Source organism: Juglans regia, chromosome 7, assembly GCF_001411555.2.
Source record: "Juglans regia cultivar Chandler chromosome 7, Walnut 2.0, whole genome shotgun sequence".
NCBI classification, from domain to species: domain Eukaryota; kingdom Viridiplantae; phylum Streptophyta; class Magnoliopsida; order Fagales; family Juglandaceae; genus Juglans; species Juglans regia.
Window position 1 is genome coordinate 3,786,835 of NC_049907.1, and position 19,459 is coordinate 3,806,293.

The 19,459-nt window shown below is 36.2% G+C and overlaps 2 protein-coding genes across 3 annotated transcripts; both read left to right on the forward strand.

The window, feature by feature from the left end:
• The first annotated feature begins 2,106 nt into the window (after positions 1–2,106).
• On the forward strand, positions 2,107–4,471 carry LOC108995351. Its single transcript, XM_018970909.2, has 3 exons — positions 2,107–2,583; positions 2,776–3,117; positions 3,800–4,471. The coding sequence occupies exons 1-3, from the start codon at positions 2,296–2,298 to the stop codon at positions 4,274–4,276; spliced, it is 1,107 nt and encodes a 368-aa protein (XP_018826454.1). The 5' UTR covers positions 2,107–2,295; the 3' UTR covers positions 4,277–4,471.
• Positions 4,472–6,845: 2,374 nt separating this feature from the next.
• On the forward strand, positions 6,846–19,082 carry LOC108995352. Of its 2 annotated transcripts, XR_004801971.1 has the most exons (4): positions 6,884–7,285; positions 7,391–7,606; positions 18,512–18,678; positions 18,788–19,041. XR_004801971.1 is itself a non-coding variant. In XM_018970910.2 (3 exons), the coding sequence occupies exons 1-3, from the start codon at positions 7,055–7,057 to the stop codon at positions 18,590–18,592; spliced, it is 528 nt and encodes a 175-aa protein (XP_018826455.1). In that variant the 5' UTR covers positions 6,846–7,054; the 3' UTR covers positions 18,593–19,082. The 2 variants fall into 2 exon arrangements, 1 of the variants encoding a protein (XP_018826455.1); XM_018970910.2 differs by having other exon boundaries at positions 6,846–7,285; positions 18,512–19,082.
• The last annotated feature ends 377 nt before the right edge of the window (positions 19,083–19,459 follow it).

The following is a 19,459-nucleotide window of genomic DNA, read 5'->3' on the forward strand; positions in this document are numbered from 1 at the left end:
GGCCAAAACATTCTCACTTAAACGGACACAAAAGACTAAAACAAAAGGACAAAAAGGATAAAATACACAAAAAACAAACTACAACACGGAAGACGATAAAAAGTATTGTTCATGCTATCTCCACATATTATATATAGTATAGATATTAATCTATATAGTTACTATAGTAAGTTATATTATACTATATTACTATATATACAAACTCCATATAGTATTTCTCTAGTCGATCTATATTTGAGAAAATATACTATATATAATATTTACATATAAATATACTATATATAAAAAAATTTATTCCTTTTTCGTTCGAACGTTTACAACATACATTCGTACGGTGCAGGAAATAATGTAACATTCAAACATATTAGTTGTAACGTTTGCACGTTACTTTTATATATGTTGTGTGTCCGAACGTTGAATGGCATTTTCACCCACATCCAAAATTTGAACCGTCTCACTCAGCCTTTGAATCCGTCAATCGTCGTCAAAAGGTTAGTGTCCATCTCTCTCCCTTTTATTGTATTTTTTTAACATTTATAGGGGTTTTGGTATGAACTGAAACACATTTGGGGTCAGATTTGTAACTTGATTTTTCGGCCACTATGAGTGGCCAATGGTCAAATAGCCACCATAGATAGTCTAAACATAGTGTATACTTTATTTCTACGGTGACCATTACAAGATTAACATCCTATTTAAGGAAATAAAAAATAGTTGAGTCGACTCAGCCATTTTCAGGTTTAAATGTTTGAATGTCCCACTAGCAACATTCGAACAATCATCTGTACTCCAAATGTATGTTAATCTACGTTTGAATGTACTGTAACATTCGAACCTTTATACACTAAAATGTTCAAATGTAACATTTTCTTGACCGTTAGAATCCTAACGTTCGAACGTAACATTTCTATAGTTTGAACGTTTATGTTTACGTTTGAATTGTATACATCAAATGTTCCAATGTTAGGTCTCGTGGGACTTTTTAGTCCTAACGTTTGAATGTATACCTGCATAAGTTCATGCTATCTCCACATATTATATATAGTATAGATATTAATCTATATAGTTACTATAGTAAGTTATATTATACTATATTACTATATATACAAACTCCATATAGTATTTCTCTAGTCGATCTATATTTGAGAAAATATACTATATATAATATTTACATATAAATATACTATATATAAAAAAATTTATTCCTTTTTCGTTCGAACGTTTACAACATACATTCGTACGGTGCAGGAAATAATGTAACATTCAAACATATTAGTTGTAACGTTTGCACGTTACTTTTATATATGTTGTGTGTCCGAACGTTGAATGGCATTTTCACCTACATCCAAAATTTGAACCGTCTCACTCAGCCTTTGAATCCGTCAATCGTCGTCAAAAGGTTAGTGTCCATCTCTCTCCCTTTTATTGTATTTTTTTAACATTTATAGGGGTTTTGGTATGAACTGAAACACATTTGGGGTCAGATTTGTAACTTGATTTTTCGGCCACTATGAATGGCCAATGGTCAAATAGCCACCATAGATAGTCTAAACATAGTGTATACTTTATTTCTACGGTGACCATTACAAGATTAACATCCTATTTAAGGAAATAAAAAATGGTTGAGTCGACTCAGCCATTTTCAGGTTTAAATGTTTGAATGTCCCACTAGCAACATTCGAACAATCATCTGTACTCCAAATGTATGTTAATCTACGTTTGAATGTACTGTAACATTCGAACCTTTATACACTAAAATGTTCAAATGTAACATTTTCTTGACCGTTAGAATCCTAACGTTCGAACGTAACATTTCTATAGTTTGAACGTTTATGTTTACGTTTGAATTGTATACATCAAATGTTCCAATGTTAGGTCTCGTGGGACTTTTTAGTCCTAACGTTTGAATGTATACCTGCATAAGTTCGAACGTTATTACCTACATGTTTAGAATGTTATCATTTTATGTTTGAACGTATTTCAGAACAAATTTAATTTTAGGCACTTGAAATAGATATTATCATGCCACGCGATCATATTGGGAGGTAAAAGAGAAACTTAGCCAATCAAATCCCTCTATAAATTTTGCCCACACGACACCTACAAACAAGGGGAACCTCAGGCAAAGTCACACCAAACCTCACCCATCTCTTTCCCATATTCCACTCCTAACCCCTCTTTTTTCTGATCCCTCAAGTAGAGGCTAGCTTTTGAGAGAGAGAGAAAGACGTGATTTGTTCAAGTCTTTTTTGTTTACTCTCTAGCTAATTTCTCTCTATGTGAGAGCACTTGTTCATGAGGAGGCTTTGCCCGAATATAGATCGAGAAGATGGCCTTGAGACTGTTCTTGAGGTCCCAATACCCGAAGAAATGTTCACAAGCATGGGGACTAACCTGGGGTTACGGTGTCAGAACATGCTGACGTGGATGAAAGCTCAAACCTCGGACAAATGGTCGTCGCCGGTCATTGCCGGACGTTTTAACGAGCTACGTTTCCTGCTTTACCTTGTCGGCTCCCCACTTATCCCCCTTCAGGTCCAACTCGGCCACTCAATCCACCGCCCTGTCAAAGATTGTTCCATTGTACGTAAGACTTAGTTTATATCTTAATTTATTTATTGGGTTTTCTTATTTTTCTTGCCACATGCATGATATATGTAGTACTATCACTTTCATGTCTTGTTGGTTACTAGTCGATGATTTGCATGGACAACATTCTTAATTATAGCTAAATGATCATCTGCATCTCTCTCTCATCTCTCTCTCTCATCTCAGGAAGCTTCAACGGCCAAATATATTGTGCAACAGTATACAGCAGCAACCGGAGGCCAATTGGCATTAAACTCAGTCCACAGCATGTGTGTGACTGGGCAAGTGAAGTTTAAAACATCGAATTTTCACCGTGGAAACGAGAGGATAGAGTTGAAAAAGTGCACCGAAGAGGCTGGTGGATTTGTGCTTTGGCAAAAGAATCCGGACTTGTGGTGCTTGGAACTTCTTGTTTCGGGCTGCAAAGTGAGTTGCGGAAGCAATGGAAAGATTTCATGGCGCCACTCCTCCAATCAACAAACACCCATTTCTAAAGGTCCTCCCAGACCCTTGCGCCGTTTTCTACAGGTATTATATAATTAATAACTACGTACCTCAAATTTCAATTAACTTCGCCGCTACAAAAATATTTAACCCTTGTTCATTTCTTCGACAATCCATTGCCCATTTGCATATATAAATGGAAACGAGTAAAAAATGGATCATGCTAGTCGGTCGCCCAGCTCTTACCGTTGGACGTGATCGCTAGTTCATTTTTTATTTTTATTTTTAAAATACACAAATTTATTAATAATAACAACTTTGTTAAATATTTAAAAATAAATAAAATGCACTATCAGTCAAATCTAGAGGCAAACTAGCATTTTTCTAAAAGAATTAAGACAGTGGTGATTAATTAATTGAGAATTAGTGAAATGTCATAACAAACAATTATTTTGTATATTTTATTTGTTTATATTTTATTTCCAATATATTTTCTATCCATGTTTTACCCCTTAATAAGAAATTCTAATTTAATCCCCAGCTAGAGATCAGTATGTGGTATGTACGTAGTTCTCTCTAATATATCTGGCCGGCCATAATTGTCATTTATCCGGAAAAAAAAAAAAAAACATTAATAACATTCATGTATATATATGTTTTACAATATTCTTTAAAAGGGACACATGATGACTTGATCTTTAGCACCATTTCTGGTGAACATCTGTTTTTGTTTTTTGGTGTACACATTATCTATATAATTGGGCAGGGTCTTGACCCGAGGGCCACAGCCAACCTATTCATCGATGCAATGTGCATCGGAGAGAGGCTGATAAACGATGAGGACTGCTTCATTCTGAAGCTAGAGACGAGCCCCGCCATCCGTGAGGCTCAAAGTGGCCCAAACTACGATGTCATCCACCACACCATATGGGGTTACTTCAGCCAACGCTCGGGGCTCTTGATTCAGTTTGAGGACTCGAGGTTGCTGCGGATGAAAACCCAAGTAGGGGATGAGGATGTGTTCTGGGAGACGAGCACAGAGTCAGTGATGGAGGATTACAAGTACGTTGATGGTGTAAACATTGCTCACAGCGGCAAGACCAGCGTCACAATTTTTAGATATGGAGAGCAATCAGCTAACCACAAGAGGGAGCTCGAAGAGAGATGGAAGATTGAAGATGTGGATTTCAATTTGTGGGGTTTGACAATGGAAAGCTTTTTGCCTCCTGCAGACCTAGAATAAATTAAGAAATCAAATAGTTGAGAGATCACTACCCTTGTTAGATAAAGTTGGATTTCTTAAATATATATATATATATATGGAGTGTAATTAAGGAGTATTAAGGAGAAGTGAAATGATTTGCACAGTTTAGAATATGTAAGTCTCGCACATTTCATTTTTTAAAAAAATAATAAATTTATGATTTACATGAAAAAATTCATTTTTTAATAATATATTTCATATTTTTTTAAATAAGTGTGCGATATATATATATATATATCTTAAAACTACATCTAATATTTTAAGGAAAATACAAATAAGCATAAATACTAGCCAATTGAAAAGATGCTTTGAGATTTTCTTTTCCAAAGAATTGAAAGAAATGCGAATTGTTTTAGTACTTTGGAGCAATGATAAATTAACATACGATTGCGAGTAGTACTTTTAACGAGTAATTAACGAAAATACAAGAAAATATTTAATTTCGAGTGAATAAAATTAAAATTTAGGCTTTGTTTGAATTAAAAAATTATCTCAATTCATCTCATCTAATCACTATAATTTTCTTAAATTTTTAAACAAAATATGATAAATAATTTTTAACTTTTTCAAATCCTAAAATAAAAATTATATTATAACAATATTTTATTTAACTTTTAACTCTTATTTCATCTTATCTCTATTTAACTCACCATCCAAACCTCCTTCTAATTTTAATTTATGAAATCGTGAAAATCTAAGAATTAACCTAATTGATTTGAAAAAAATTATTTTATCATCAAGTCGATGTATAGATTACATTATCTACGACGTAAATATCTTATAATAATAATGTTCTTTTAAAAAATTATATTTATACGTTGGTATAGATAATATACATATAAAACTGCTTACATAATCTAATTTGATTTAAAAAAAATTTAAATTTTTTATTTTTATAAATTAAACTTTACAATTTAAAAGACCGTATACTCTATACACTATTTGAAAATAAAATAACAATTAATTTATCGTAAAGGGAGTGTTAAAGGGTTGTCGGTGGCGTCGGTGACATGGTATGGGGAATACGCATGCTTAACTACCAACTAGTGTTTAAAAAAATATATAGTAACATATATAATATGTCCGTCCTGTCCTACCATAGCAAGAAGTCAAATGTGTTTAATTATTTGTCACCCTGTAGCGTGACAGCCGCGTCTCCACGTTGTGGCAGGATAGTCGATGTGTTTCTTCCTAAGCCTGACAAAAGGAAAAATATTGAAATAAAAATATATTTATTAAATTTGAAGTTTTTTATTTTGAAACATGGCTTACCATAATAGAAATAGAAATTGGTCAACCTTCGAATCTTAATACGGTATATTTAAATAACGGATCATCTTGAGTTATTTTTTAATGAGAAATGATCTTATAGTCGTGAATGTGTAGGCATCATACAATCATTTTAAAAAAAATAAATAAATATGAGATCTACATTATAAGAAATTAATTTTTAAATTATAGACTCTATTCTTTTTCAAAATAAACAATGCTTACGCATTTTACGATTATATGTAGCATTACTCTTCTTTAATAATATGACATGACTTATTTTAACGTGTTTTATATAAATTGGTTAAACTAGTTGTCCACATAATTCATTAGATACAATTAATATAATTTTACATAAAATTTAAATTTTATATTTATTAATAGTCACAATATATTCAAAAAAATTATAAGACTAAACTACTAATAAAAAATATCAATACTTTTTAGATTTTAATCTATAATAAAACTAATATCACAAATTCAAAAATAATAAATATGAGCATAGGTCCATAATTACAATCCCAACAATAAAAATAAAAATATAGTAAGAAATACTAATATTATAATCTAACAATAATAAAATTATAATTTTAAAATAAAATTTAACCAGATTATTGCAAGTTGATTTCAGGTTAAACAATTTGATTTATTTATTAATTGTGTTTTAATTAGTCAATCCGTTTTAATCTAAATTCATTTATATCAAATTCAAATCTATTAATTTTGTATCGTGTTCATATTAGATTTACAAATTATACCACACATTATTGTCCCTAATATTTTATATCCTTATGCAGCACATAAGTGTCATTAATAACGATTAGATAAATAATTGTTATATATTTTCTTATTTCTACAAAGAGAACTCATCCGTATAAATTAGAAGTAACGACCTTACCACTTTATTGATTATTATCAAAGGAGTACATATCAGTTAAACTAGCTACTTGTCTAACAAATAACAAGTTTTAACTGTAAATTATAGTTTTGATTAAAGCTAATTGTTTACATTTTTAGGATACGTTTGGATTATCAACTCATCTCAATTTATCATTATAATTTTTTTAAATTTTAATATAAAATATAATAATAATTTAATTTTTAAAAATTTTTAAATAATAATAATATTAAAAAATAATATTTTAATAATATTTTATCATCTCAATTTAATTCAACTTAATTTAACATAAAAAAAAAAAAAAAACAACCTTAATGTACATATTTTTTAATGGAAGTGAGATATGGTGGTACAAACGTAATAGAATAATCCTTAACGCGTAGCCCGATCTTGATAAAACGACAGATCCCTTCGTTTCTTTTCCAGAAACGGCAAAATCAATCTGTTTCTCCGTCTCAAATCAAATTATTTTCTCCTGCAAAACCCGAGAGTAAAGTCGGCATCGGACTTTCATCAGAAATAACCAACTCAAATTATCCAAATCGAACCCCAAAAAATAAAAAACTGCACTTTTCATTCTTTTGATCGAAATGAAGGAAGACGATGCCCTTCCAACAACGACAGCTAATGCGAAGAAAGAAAGCTCCGATTCGAGTCTCTTTGGTAAAGGCCGCTACAAGTTTTGGGCCTTGGCCGCCATTTTGTTGCTCGCATTTTGGTCCATGCTAACCGGCACCGTCACTCTCCGTTGGTCCGCCGGTAACCTCAACCGCCTCTCCGACGATCTCGACAACCCCATTCGCGATGATCTAGACGTCCTCGTAAGCTTTTCCCTCTCTCTCTCTCTCTCTCTCTCTCGCTTTGCATTTCTTCTGTCTTGTCGTTGGATCTTGGGTTGGGGTTTCATCTATTTGCTTGCGGTGCAGGAAATGGAGGAGAGGGAGAAGGTGGTGAAGCACATGTGGGACGTGTACACCAATAGCCGTCGGATCAAATTACCGAGGTTCTGGGAGGAGGCCTTCGAGGCTGCCTACGAGGATTTAACAAGTGACGCCCCTGGTGTCCGGGAGGCCGCCATTACTGAGATCGCCAAGATGTCAGTGCGCTCCATTGATTTCGATCCTCCCCCTGTCCAATCAACGGTTCGTAATCTTCTCCGTCTTTCTCTTATCTCGAGAGCTTCATTTTCCAATTGCAGATGATATTACAATTCAACATTGGGCGTGGTTCAAATCTGATGTTATTTCTTTTTAAGTTGTCATCTACTACTGTTATTGTTTCTCTGTTGCCATGCTTATTGTTCGTTCTCATTCAATAGTCAAATCGCTTGGTCAACTCCTCCATAAACTAAGAGGTAGAGAATAGAATGCCAATTTATACATTCCATCACAAGCATAGCTCTTGCCCGCAAAAATTTCATTTTTTGTAATTACATATTGATCAGATTCCATAGTTTGTTTAAAGCCAGTCTTGTTGAGTAAAAAATTTGATATCAAATTCTTCCTTATAGTCAATGTATAGAGCACATATTTGAGTGTCAGTATATGTTAGAGGTGAATTTCAGCTTGGCTTCACCAATTTCAAAAACTTTGGTTTTGCTTGAATCACCAAACATAATAGTTTTCTCTTCTTCAAGGAAGTATAGTTTTTGAAGGTCATGGATGTCGAGGAATGCTAGTGTTTCCGGCAAAGGACAGGGGTGGAAAAATCTGTCCATGGATATGAAGCATATGCTGTCTTGTTTCCCTAAAGGTCCGGCAGTGGGTCAGGATGGGGGGAAGGGGAAAGAGGTGGGTGGGCAAGTCAGGTCCTATGTTGAGGCTGGTGGTCGTGGTAGAGTAGGCAGTAGGGTGGTGGTGCATGGCAGTACATGTCAGAAGATGGTTTCTCAAATTGAAGAAAATGACAAAGAGAAAGGGGGTGCAAGGGGTGCCCTCTGGCAGGGATGGCTGATAGAACCCCCTTACCTGAAGTAGTTGGAGTTGGTTTGTCAAGTCCCTGTGCAGTTGGAAGGGAGGAACAAATGGCCCTTTTAGACATAAAATAGGAATTGAAAGGTGTGAAGGGTGAACTTGGTAATTTGAAGAAGGCCATTGATAGGGGTGCTCATCCGGGTTCCAACCCGGGAACCCGAGTATACCCGGACCGGGACCCGGGTTTCAAACCCAGGCCGAAACCCGGGGTTATACCTTTTTTTTTTTTTTTTTTTTAACACTAAAGGTTCATATTTAATGTTTTTTACTAAAGGTTCATACTAAAAGTATACCCGGATAACTCTTTTTCAAGTAAAAACCTATATTTTATTAATGTTATTTCAAGAAAAATCCGTTTGAAAGCACAATTCTTTTTATGCAAAAGCCTATATTTATTTAAAAAATTTCAAACCATAATTATTTTTTATATAAAAGCCTTTATTTTATTAAAAACAATTCTAAGAAGTCTAATTGGAAAGCATAATATTTGTGTTCTAAATACTAAATGCATAAATTCATCGATGCATGCATCACAATGCAATCTACTACATATTACATTATTTGTTATTTATACATTACATTACAAAATACAAAATTACAATATATGAATTACAAAACCAGTAGGATGTCTATCAATGATTTAATCTCCATACCAAATAACAAACTTCTAGTAATGGGACTGAAAGAGATCCTGCAAAAACAAAAAGTTTTGAACAAGGATTATATATATATTTTTTTGATAAGTAAACAAGGATTATATATACAAGGATTAAGAAAAATTCCACTTACTAAATTAAAGAGTGAGATGAGAACAAAATCAGCTTTGCTCGATGCTTCTATACAAAGATAAAAACTGTGAGTTAATGACAACATACCCTTAAAATGAAAGCTTAATTATGAGAAATCATTGGAAATTTCTTTATTGAAAGCAACAAAACCTGACTGAAGAGCTAATAGTAAAATCTAGGCATTACCTAATTTACCAAATCAGTGAAAAGATCAATCCAAGTCATGTTCATCATGTGATCCAGAATCTCACAAAATAGAATGAAAATGACAAATCTGAAAATGTGGCTACAAATATATTTATTTCTTGTTGTGCTACCACTATGACTTTTAAAACATATATATTTATATATATATATTACTCCATGCTTAAGAAATTGTTAATAAACTTTATATATTAAAACCAAAAGTCAAAGAAATATGTAGATAATCAAAGTTGAGGGGAAGCACATGAAGTGGTAGGAGATCCAGACTTGATCAGTACTCAGTACCATTGAATTACAAGCATAAAGGTCCAACTTTGGCCAACTACAACATGTATGTTCAACTATTACCTAGAATCCAATTTTGTGGATAAAGCATTGCCGAATACGAGACTATTCTTCACTTGGAGCAGCAAGCATTGTTGATTGCCAAGACATTGGAAAGTCAGCATATGGGCACCAAGAAAAGCCATGAAAAGAGTGGAATTCTCATTAGAGGCTGTAATAAGAGAACACCCACTTAAAAAATAGTTAGAGAAATTAATAAACAAGAACCTAAAACAGAGTTTAGATCCACCACAATAGATCAGGTTTGATCATTATATAATTAAGTAAGTTGTCATCATGAGAGCCACCTTGAATAGAAATTTTTTATATCTCTATTTTGGAGGTTTACCATTATCTTGAATTCTCATGTTAGACCTTATGAAGCCCATTGAAAAACAAACAAGTTTAGAAACTTTCAAACAACCATACCCAATGGTCATCTTTATTCCAAACTATATATGTTTTACACTGGACAGAAGCCATACTTCTGAAACATACTCAACATATTTCTGAAGCCAACCCACCTCTCAATGGCCTTAAAACTTCTTGGATTCGATACCCACGGCTCTAGCATTTTGCAGCTGAACAAATCTAAACAGATTTGTTATTTATTTTTCCTTTTATGTACATGGCAACAAACCCAATCTTCAAGTGCGTAGAAAAATGTTTATTTATTTTTCCTTTGTTCAACTAAACAAATCTAACCCATAAAAATACTCCTCAAACATTCTCATAAAAACAAACCCAAAATCAATAAACAGAGAACAAAACATACAGAGAGCAGAAAATATACCCATGGATGAAGACGACAGCATGAGGATCTAACCCATAAAAATACTCCTCAAACATTCAAACATTCTCATCAAAACAAACTCAAAATCAACAAACAGAGAACAAAAACGTAAACCCTTAAAAACTTTAAACCATGTTTAACAAAAGAGAGCAGATCTAGAAAAATAACGGCATATACTCTATACCCACATAAGATTTGTCCAAAGGCATTGCTCATAGATCGAGAGACACAGAGAGAGAGAGACTTACTGAAGTGAGAGAGAGAGAAGAGATACTTACCGAAGTGAGAGAGAGAGAAGAGAGACTTACCGAAGTGAGAGAGAGAGAGTGACAGCGGCAAAACTTGAAGGAGAAGGCTAGGGTTTCATGGCTTGTGGGGGATCGAGAGAGGAGGCAGAGAGTCGAGAGATAACATTCAGCCAAAATTATCACACGGGCTGGGTGGGGGCTTAGATTTAGGCTTAGTTATTTATTTATTTTTATTAAAACCGGGTACAGGGGTTAAAATCTGGTACCCGAGTGTAGTACCGTAACTGGCCCGGGTTGGGCCAGTTAGGAGTGATGCGGGTTCTGGCCCGGATACAATCCGGGCTGGAACCCGTAACCGGATCCCGATAATCCGGGTTCCAGACCAGGCCGGATAAAAATCTGGCCTAGATGAACAGTCTTAGCCATTGAAGCTCTGGTAGGAAATGTGGACCTGGGTCTGGGAGTGGGCTTGGGTCAGCAGGGGTCTGGGTTAAGGCTGAAAGCCAAGATGGGCCTAGGCAAGACACGCCAGGCCCAACCCAAGATGAGGTGGCGTCTCAAAAGGTTTTGGCCTTCTCCTGTGAAGGGCTCAGCAGGCATTGGGCCGTGTGGGCTGCTGGCCCATCAACGACAACAGCCTCTGGGCTGTGTGGGTTGCGTGAGAGGGACCAAGCCGTCGCCGGCCAAGGTTCCTCATCAACGGCAATAGTCCACCATCGACGGCTCAGCGTTGTCATCTTTAGGGACTGTTTCTGACAATATCTGCAACAGAAACCTAGTGCCGGAAGTGTGCTTGCTTACAAAGAAGGGTGCGCATTTGACTGGTACATCATCAGGAGGACCTTCGAAGGGTGCGACGGGGGTTGCCTCCAGCCATCACGACTGTGATAACGACGTCGCCGATGTCTTTGGAAGCTACGATCCCGCAGGAGGCTATAGAGGAGAGGATGGGTGAGCTATTGGGTGGGTCGAATCACTGTGAAGAGTCACAGAACTTGCCGGCGGTGACTTCTGGGCCATCCCTGTTGTCTTCAACTACCCAGATACTGCGTATGATGCCGAAACCATCTTTAGATGTCGTGAAACTCATTTTGGAGGACCATCACAATGCGGGAAGGCTGGGTAACTCATAGGACAATGCATTGAAAGGGGTTTTGGTAGTTTGTGAGTCTACAAGTGGAGTGGAGATGATGATCGAAGAAGGGGAGGATGCAGTGAGGGGCAGGTGCCATGTTGAGGGGATAAAACCCACTCCATTGAACTCTTTTCATCTGAGGGTCTCAGATTGGATAATCCAGAAAGCCATGGAGATCAAACATTTTGTTGGGATTACATGTGTGGATTTTGAAGATGAATTTTTGGTGTTACTCACAGTTGTTGAAGTTGCAACTTCACAAACTAAAGCTGGTCCCTCACAGGCTTTAGACAAAAAAAGAGAGAGAACTCAAGAGGCTTACGTGGGATATGAAAGATGAAGGAGGGGAGCAAAGTTCTTGTTGGGGGCGTGGGAAGGGAAGGGCAACAATGGTTTTGTTATGAAGCCAAAAATTATTTCTTGGAACGTAAGGGGGCTGAACGAGCAGGCCAAACAACTCCAAGTCAAAAACTTACTCCGGCAATGGCAGGATGATATCATTTGCTTGCAAGAGACCAAGCTAAAACTAATTACAAGGCAAATAATTCGTAGTTTATAGAGAGGGCATCATGTTGGGTGGTTGTATCTACCTTCTAAAGGTGCATCGAGTGGTGTTCTTATCATGTTCGATAAAAGAGTGGTGGACAGAGTAAAGGAATGTGTTGGTGAATTCACTGTGGTGTGCTCCTTTGTAAATGTAGAAGATGGGTTCCGATGGGCATTTGCAGGTGTCTACGGTCCTAATATTAACTCAGAAAAAAGCTTATTGTGGGAATAATTGGTCGGAATCCTTAGTTGGTGGGAATTACCAAGTTGTAGAGGGGGAGACTTCAATGTATCTCGCTTCCCAAATGAACGGTCAGGTACATCCCACATTACTCCCGCAATGAGAGAATTCTTTGATTTCATTTTAGAACAGGAGTTCATGGATATTCCACTAACGGGAGGCTCATATACTTGGCCCAACACTCAAGAACTTCATTCTTGGTTGAGAATCGATAGATTTTTGTTAACTTCAGAATGAGAATTACACTTTCCTGATGTAATTCAAAGATGATTACCTAGAGTTTGTTCTGACCACCTATCCTTTTGGATTGTGGAGGCATCCAAGGAGGCAGAAGGTATTTCAAATTCGAAAATATGTGGCTTAAATCTGACAATCTTGTAGACAGGGTCAGGCAATGGTGGTCTTTGTACGAGTTCCAAGGATCTCCAAGCTACATTCTGGCGAGAAAACTAAAAGCGCTGAAATATGACTTGAAGTTATGGAATGAACAAGTGTTTGTCAATATTCTATTACAGCGACGTTCCCTTATGGAGGAGTTACAGGGCCTGGAGGGTGAGGAGGAGGCAAGAATTCTTAATGAAGCCGAAAAAGCTCGCAAGAGACAGGTAGTTACAGATCTTGAACGAGTATTACTAATGGAAGAGACCTCTTGGAGATAGAAGTCTAGGGCTTTATAGCTTAAGGAGGGAGATAGGTGCACAAAGTTCTTTCACAGGGTAGCTAATTCGCTTCAGAGGAACAACGCTATAGGTACTTAATGAGTGATGGTGCAATTCTTTTGGATCAGCCAAGTATTGAGGAGCACATGGTACAATATTATGAACATCTCCTATCCGAACAACAATCTTGGAGACCGTTAATAGATGGGTTGACTTTCTCAGCTTTAGATCAACAATGTGCTAGGTGGTTGGAGAGGCCCTTTGAAGAAGAGGAAGTATGCAAAGTTGTATGTGGCATGGCTAGTGATAAGGCCCCTGGCCCTAATGGAGCAAATCCCGGACATATCCAATCTTTGAGGGCCCTACTTCTTTGTTTCGAAGCCGCTTCGAGTTTGAAAGTTAATCTCTCAAAGTTTGAGATGGTACCAGTGGGGAATGTTCCTGAAGTTGCAGCTCTAGCCTCTCTCTTGGGATGTAAGGTATCTTCTTTACCTCTTTAGTATCTTGGATGATCATTGGGTGCCTCCTTCAAATCAAAGCAGATTTGGAATCCTGTGATTGAAAAGATGGAGCGTAGGCTGGCATTTTGGAAAAGGTTGTATTTATCGAAAGGTGGTAGGCTTACATTGATTAAAGTACTCTCTCTAACTTACCCACCTATTTTTTGTCTTTGTTCCCACTCCCAGCAAAGATTGCCAATCGTATTGAGAAGTTACAACGTGATTTCTTGTGGAGTGGTTTGGGGGCCAATTCAAGTTCCATTTGGTCAATTGGAACAAGGTATGCATTCCAGCCTCTGGGGGTGGATTGGGTATTCATAACTTGACGAAATTCAATCAAGCTTTATTGGGTAAATGGTTGTGGTTGTACCAACAAGAATGGGGGGCTCTGTGGAAGTTTGTCATTGATGCACAGGTTGGGGAAGCATGGGGTGGTTGGTGCTCGAATAAGGTATGTGATTCACATGCAGTAGGGTTGTGGAAAAACATTAGGAAGGGTTGGGAGACTTTCAGGAGACATACACATATTGTTGTAGGCGATGGCTCTCTCATTAGATTTTGGCATGATAAATGGTGTGGTGAATGTTGTCTCAAAGACACATTCCCGCTATATTTGAGTTAGCACGAGTAAAGGATGCAGCGATAGCGGACCTTTTTGTTTTTTCTAATGGCTCCCCTCAATGGAATGTAGACTTCACTAGGGCGGCCCAAGATTGGGAGTTGGAGGTTATTTCAGATTTCTATGCAGCTTTGTTTGTTTGGACAACAGCTTTGGACAAAATTCTCGCCACAAATAATCTAAGGAGACGTCGATTAATGGTATTGAACTGGTGTTATGTGTAAGAAAGATGGCGAATCTGTTGATCATTTGTTTCTACATTGCGAAGTGGCCAGGACCCTGTGGGCTGATTTTTTTATAGGACTTGGTTTATCATGGGTCATGCTTGGTAGATTGGTGGACTTTCTAGCAAGCTGGAGAGGCCTTCGAGGAAATACACAAGTTGTAGCAATATGAAAAATGGTCTCTATATGTATGTGTTGGTGTATTTGGCGGGAGTGAAATGATAGAAGCTTGGAAAACCAAGAGAGAACAATGGAGGAGTTGAAAGTTTTTTTTTTTTAAACATTGTTTTCTTGGGTGGGGGCTATTGTTTGTAATGGACTCAATGTCCATGACTTTCTTCTTTTAGTTGTAAATTATAGATAGGTATTTCTCATGTATATTTCCTGTATACATGGGCTTTGCCTATTATTATGAATAAAACTTATTGATCACTTGTCAAAAAAAAAAAAAAAAAGGTTTTTGAACCAATCTTTATCATAGTAGACATGTCTATTGGCACCAGAATCAGCACCGCCCTTCAACAAATTGAACCATGTTAATGTTTGTAATCATTACTCCAAACAGCACGTCAGTTACATTAACTTGATTTTTTTTTTGCTTTTGAAACTTGCAAATCTGAACAAAGTGCCCACTTTTGCCACAAACAAAACAAGCTTGATTTTGTGAAGGGGATCCTTGGTTCTAATTCTTTTGGCTTGGAAAGCCCTTTTTGTGAGGTCTACTAAATTTTTTGATTTTTTTTTTCTTCACAACTTCAATTGACTATTTCTTGGATTTTGACATTTGGGCAAGCCACCATTTTCTCAAGGAATAATTCTATTTGAATGACTTTACATCACACACCATCCACATGATATAATTTGATTTGGAAGATTAATTTTAAAATTTGAATACTACAAATGAAATTATGCGATGTGGATGGTGTGTGGTGTAAAAGTCTTCAAATAACATTACTCTCTCTTTTCTAAAATTAAATATACCTTTGTCGCGGAATTCTCATTGCCATTTTGAATCATCAAAGCATATTGGCCTCTAGCTTCCTCCTCTACGCGAATACATGTGATTAAGGTTTCTAAGGATGTCTCATTTTGTTTGTGGCGCATCGACTTTTGAAAATCCCTCCACGAAGGTGGTAACTTGTAAATAATGCCACAAACAATTATATTTTCTCCAATCTTGATGCCTTCAAATCTAACCTCTACTACAATCATTTGAAAATATTGTGCTTGCTCTGCAGCGGGCTTTCCATCTACCATCTTATATTGAAATAAACGACTTGCTGCATATTTCTTTGCTCCGGCTTCTTCCGTAGAGGATATATGATATGCAGCAAGTCGCTTCTTTTGATATCAAATGGTAGATGGAACATCCGTTGTAGAGCAAGAACGGATTTGAAGGCGTCAGGATTGGAGAAACTCTAATTGTTTGTGGCATTATTGACAAGCTACCACCTTCGTGGAGGGATTTTCAAAAGTCGATGCGCCACAAACGAGAGGAGACATCCTTGGAGACCTTAATCACACGTATTCGCATAGAGGAGCAAGCTAGAGGCCAATGTGCTTTGATGATTAAAAATAGCAATGAGAATTTCACGACAAAGGTAAATTTAATTTCTGAAAATGGTGACTTGCTCAATGGCCAAAATCCGATAAATAGTCAGTTGAAGCGGCAAAGAAAATTTTCAAACAATTTAGTAGACCTCACAAAAAGGGTTTTCCAAACCAAAAGAATAAGAACCAAGGAATCCTTTCTCAAAATCAAACTTGTTTTGTTTGTGGCAAAAGTGGGCACTTTGCTCGGATTTGTAAGTTTGGAAGTGAGGAAATAATCTTCAAGTTAACGTAACCGAGCAGCTGTTTGTAACAATGATTACAAACATTAACATGGCTCAATTTGTTGAAGGGCGTGGGCAGATTCTGGTGCCAAGAGGAATGTTTGCTATGATAAAGATTGGTTAAAAAATTATACTCCATTTGAAGAAGAGAACTATTATGCTTGTTGATTTAAGTAAAACCAAGTTTCTTGAGAGTAGTAAAGTTGAGCTGAAATTCATCTATGAATGTATACTGGCGCTCAAAGATGTGCTATATACACTGTCTATGAGAAAAAAAAATTGATGTCATATTTTTTGCTCAAGAAGGCTGGCTTCAAACAAACTATGGAATCTAACCAAATATGTAATTGCAAAAAAGGGAATTTTTGTGGGCAAGGGCAATGCTTGTGATGGAGTGTTTAAATTGAATGTTGAGAATAAAGTATCGAATGTTTATGTTTATATGCTTTCTTCATTAAATTCTTGACGTGCATGTTTATGTCATATTTATAGTAAATATGTTGCAATCATGAGTAGTTTAGGATGAATTCCCAAACTGATAAAAGATTTTCAGAATTGTGACATTTGTAGTCAAGAAAAAATTACAAACGGGCCTCTTAAAAGTGTCGAAAAGAATACCGAATTGTTAGATTTAGTTCACACCAATCTTTGTGAATTTGAAGAAATTTTAACTCGTGGAGGAAATGTATATCTTATCACTTTTATTGATGGTTCTTCACGATATACTTATGTTTATTTATTAAAAAAAAGAAAAAGTGGAGGCTTGTGATGTGGACCTGATAGGACTTGGTCACTCCATTGTATTTTATATAGTTTAAAGAAAAAGCTAAAGCCAAGGAATTAAGTGGACCAAGTTAGCTACCTCTTTTGGTAAATCCATTCTGTTAGAGGGACAACACACCTTGTGTTTTGACAGTTCAGAGTCTTCCAAAGTGATGAGCACATTGTAGGACTATAAAGTTCTATCTGGGGTAATATAGGTTGGGGATTGTGGCAGACTGGTATTTTCTTGGGTTGATCTGCATCTCTCTGCACTTACCCTTGGGAGTGCAAAGATCAAGTTTAGCCATTGAGGTGGAGATAGATACATCCCTATGGCGTTATATTTTTCGCTGCTCGGCATATTCCCTGATGCTCTTGTTTGTTTGTCTCTACCTTTCATTTTTCATTACATATTTTTAGGGTATAAAGTTTTCTTCTTTCCCGATAAGCAATAGAAATCTATTTACAGAATTAGAAAATCTAGAATGCAGGAAGTGTACAAGAAATTCCCCTGAAGAGTTAAAATCCACAGATGGTAATGGAGAATGAATGGCAAAGCAAACTACCAGCTTTGTTAAAGCTCCTTGTAGCCCGCTGATCTCGAACACTACGATTTGAAACCGAAAATGTAGGATTAGCCCCCATGGAGTGCTATATATCATAGTTTATCATGATCCTCTATGACTATCTTGGGTAGTTTGTATTTATTTGATTTCAGTACATTTTTGGGGCTGTTGTCTGCATTTGTGTGCCACGTATCTGGAACTCTTGTGATTACAGATGTGCTCTGATGACTGTCTCCAGATCTATTCTCAGATATTGATTATTGACCTTGATAAATGCCAGCTATCTGTGCAAATTTGGTTAGGAGTCATAACTGTATTTAACGGCCATGCAAATCCATGGTACAGAACTCTGTAGAGATTTTTCTACTCTTTCTTATGTCCTTTAAAATATGAGAGTTTATGCAAGGAATTTTGTTGAAATGACATCATTGATGAGGGGTCAAATTCTCATTTTTTTAGCGACAAGTTAGGTTCCTATGTAAATTCTATGCATCTAACGTTTATCCGATTGTTTGAAATAATGTTCCCTGCCCTTTTTGTTTCTTGTGGTTTACGCATTGGAGCCTGATACATATAGATATATTAACAGAAGTTTCTTGGTCCTGTGTTTTCCCCTTTCTACATTGCCAGACTTCACGAGAATTGAGAAAGAGTCTAAAGCAAGCAGAGAAGGGCAGGGAAGTAGTGACCTCGACAGGTGGTCATGGATGAAGTTAAGAATGTGGAGGATTCAAGGATTCAAATCTTCATTACTCTGCACTCAAAATTGCTCATATGCTGCCGAAAGTTTGGTAAAGGTAGTGATGGGCCAAATCATACTCGGTTCTTAGGTGGTTTCATAATGGTTTGATTGGTTTTTTATAACAGGGAGAAATTACCTATTTAATTAGGTTATTGTTCTTCCAGATTTTTGCTGTCACAATCTTTCCATGTGTGTGGTGAACCGAAGCAACCTATCGAGTAGATAAATCAAGTTGACGAATTTTTTTGATTAGATTTATTTATATAAATCAAAGAGAGAGAGTTTCTGGAACTTTTTGTTGAATAGAAGAAGGTCCTTAAGAGTGGACAAGCATGTAGTTTAGCATTTGATGTATTGACTGCATATAATTTCACTTGTCACTGAGAGCTTCAAAAGAATATTTTCCACTTCTGTATCAGCGCAGTTCATTGCCAAAATGATAAATGTTTCATGTTTTTAGTGATGTGTTTGGTTCAGTAGGTGTTGTTTTCTGCTATTTGATGAAATGGAAGGGAAATTATTTGTCTGATTTGTTATCTCGATTGCGCGGTTATAGCTATAATAGCTACTAACCATAGCCTTTTGGCCGTTTTGGAAAATGATAAGACATACAACTCTTTTTACAACGAGATAACCGCGTTAACAATCGTTAGTTACATCGAAAATGCACATACTGGGTTAACACCTTTGGTTGTTTTCTGAAATGCACTGTTGTTCTCTACAAGGAAAATGTTTTGAATGATCATATCAATTTACGTGTTATATTTTATTTTTTATTTAAAATGTTAACTTATGGAGCTACTTAAAATATCACAGCAATCAATTTGATTAAGGAT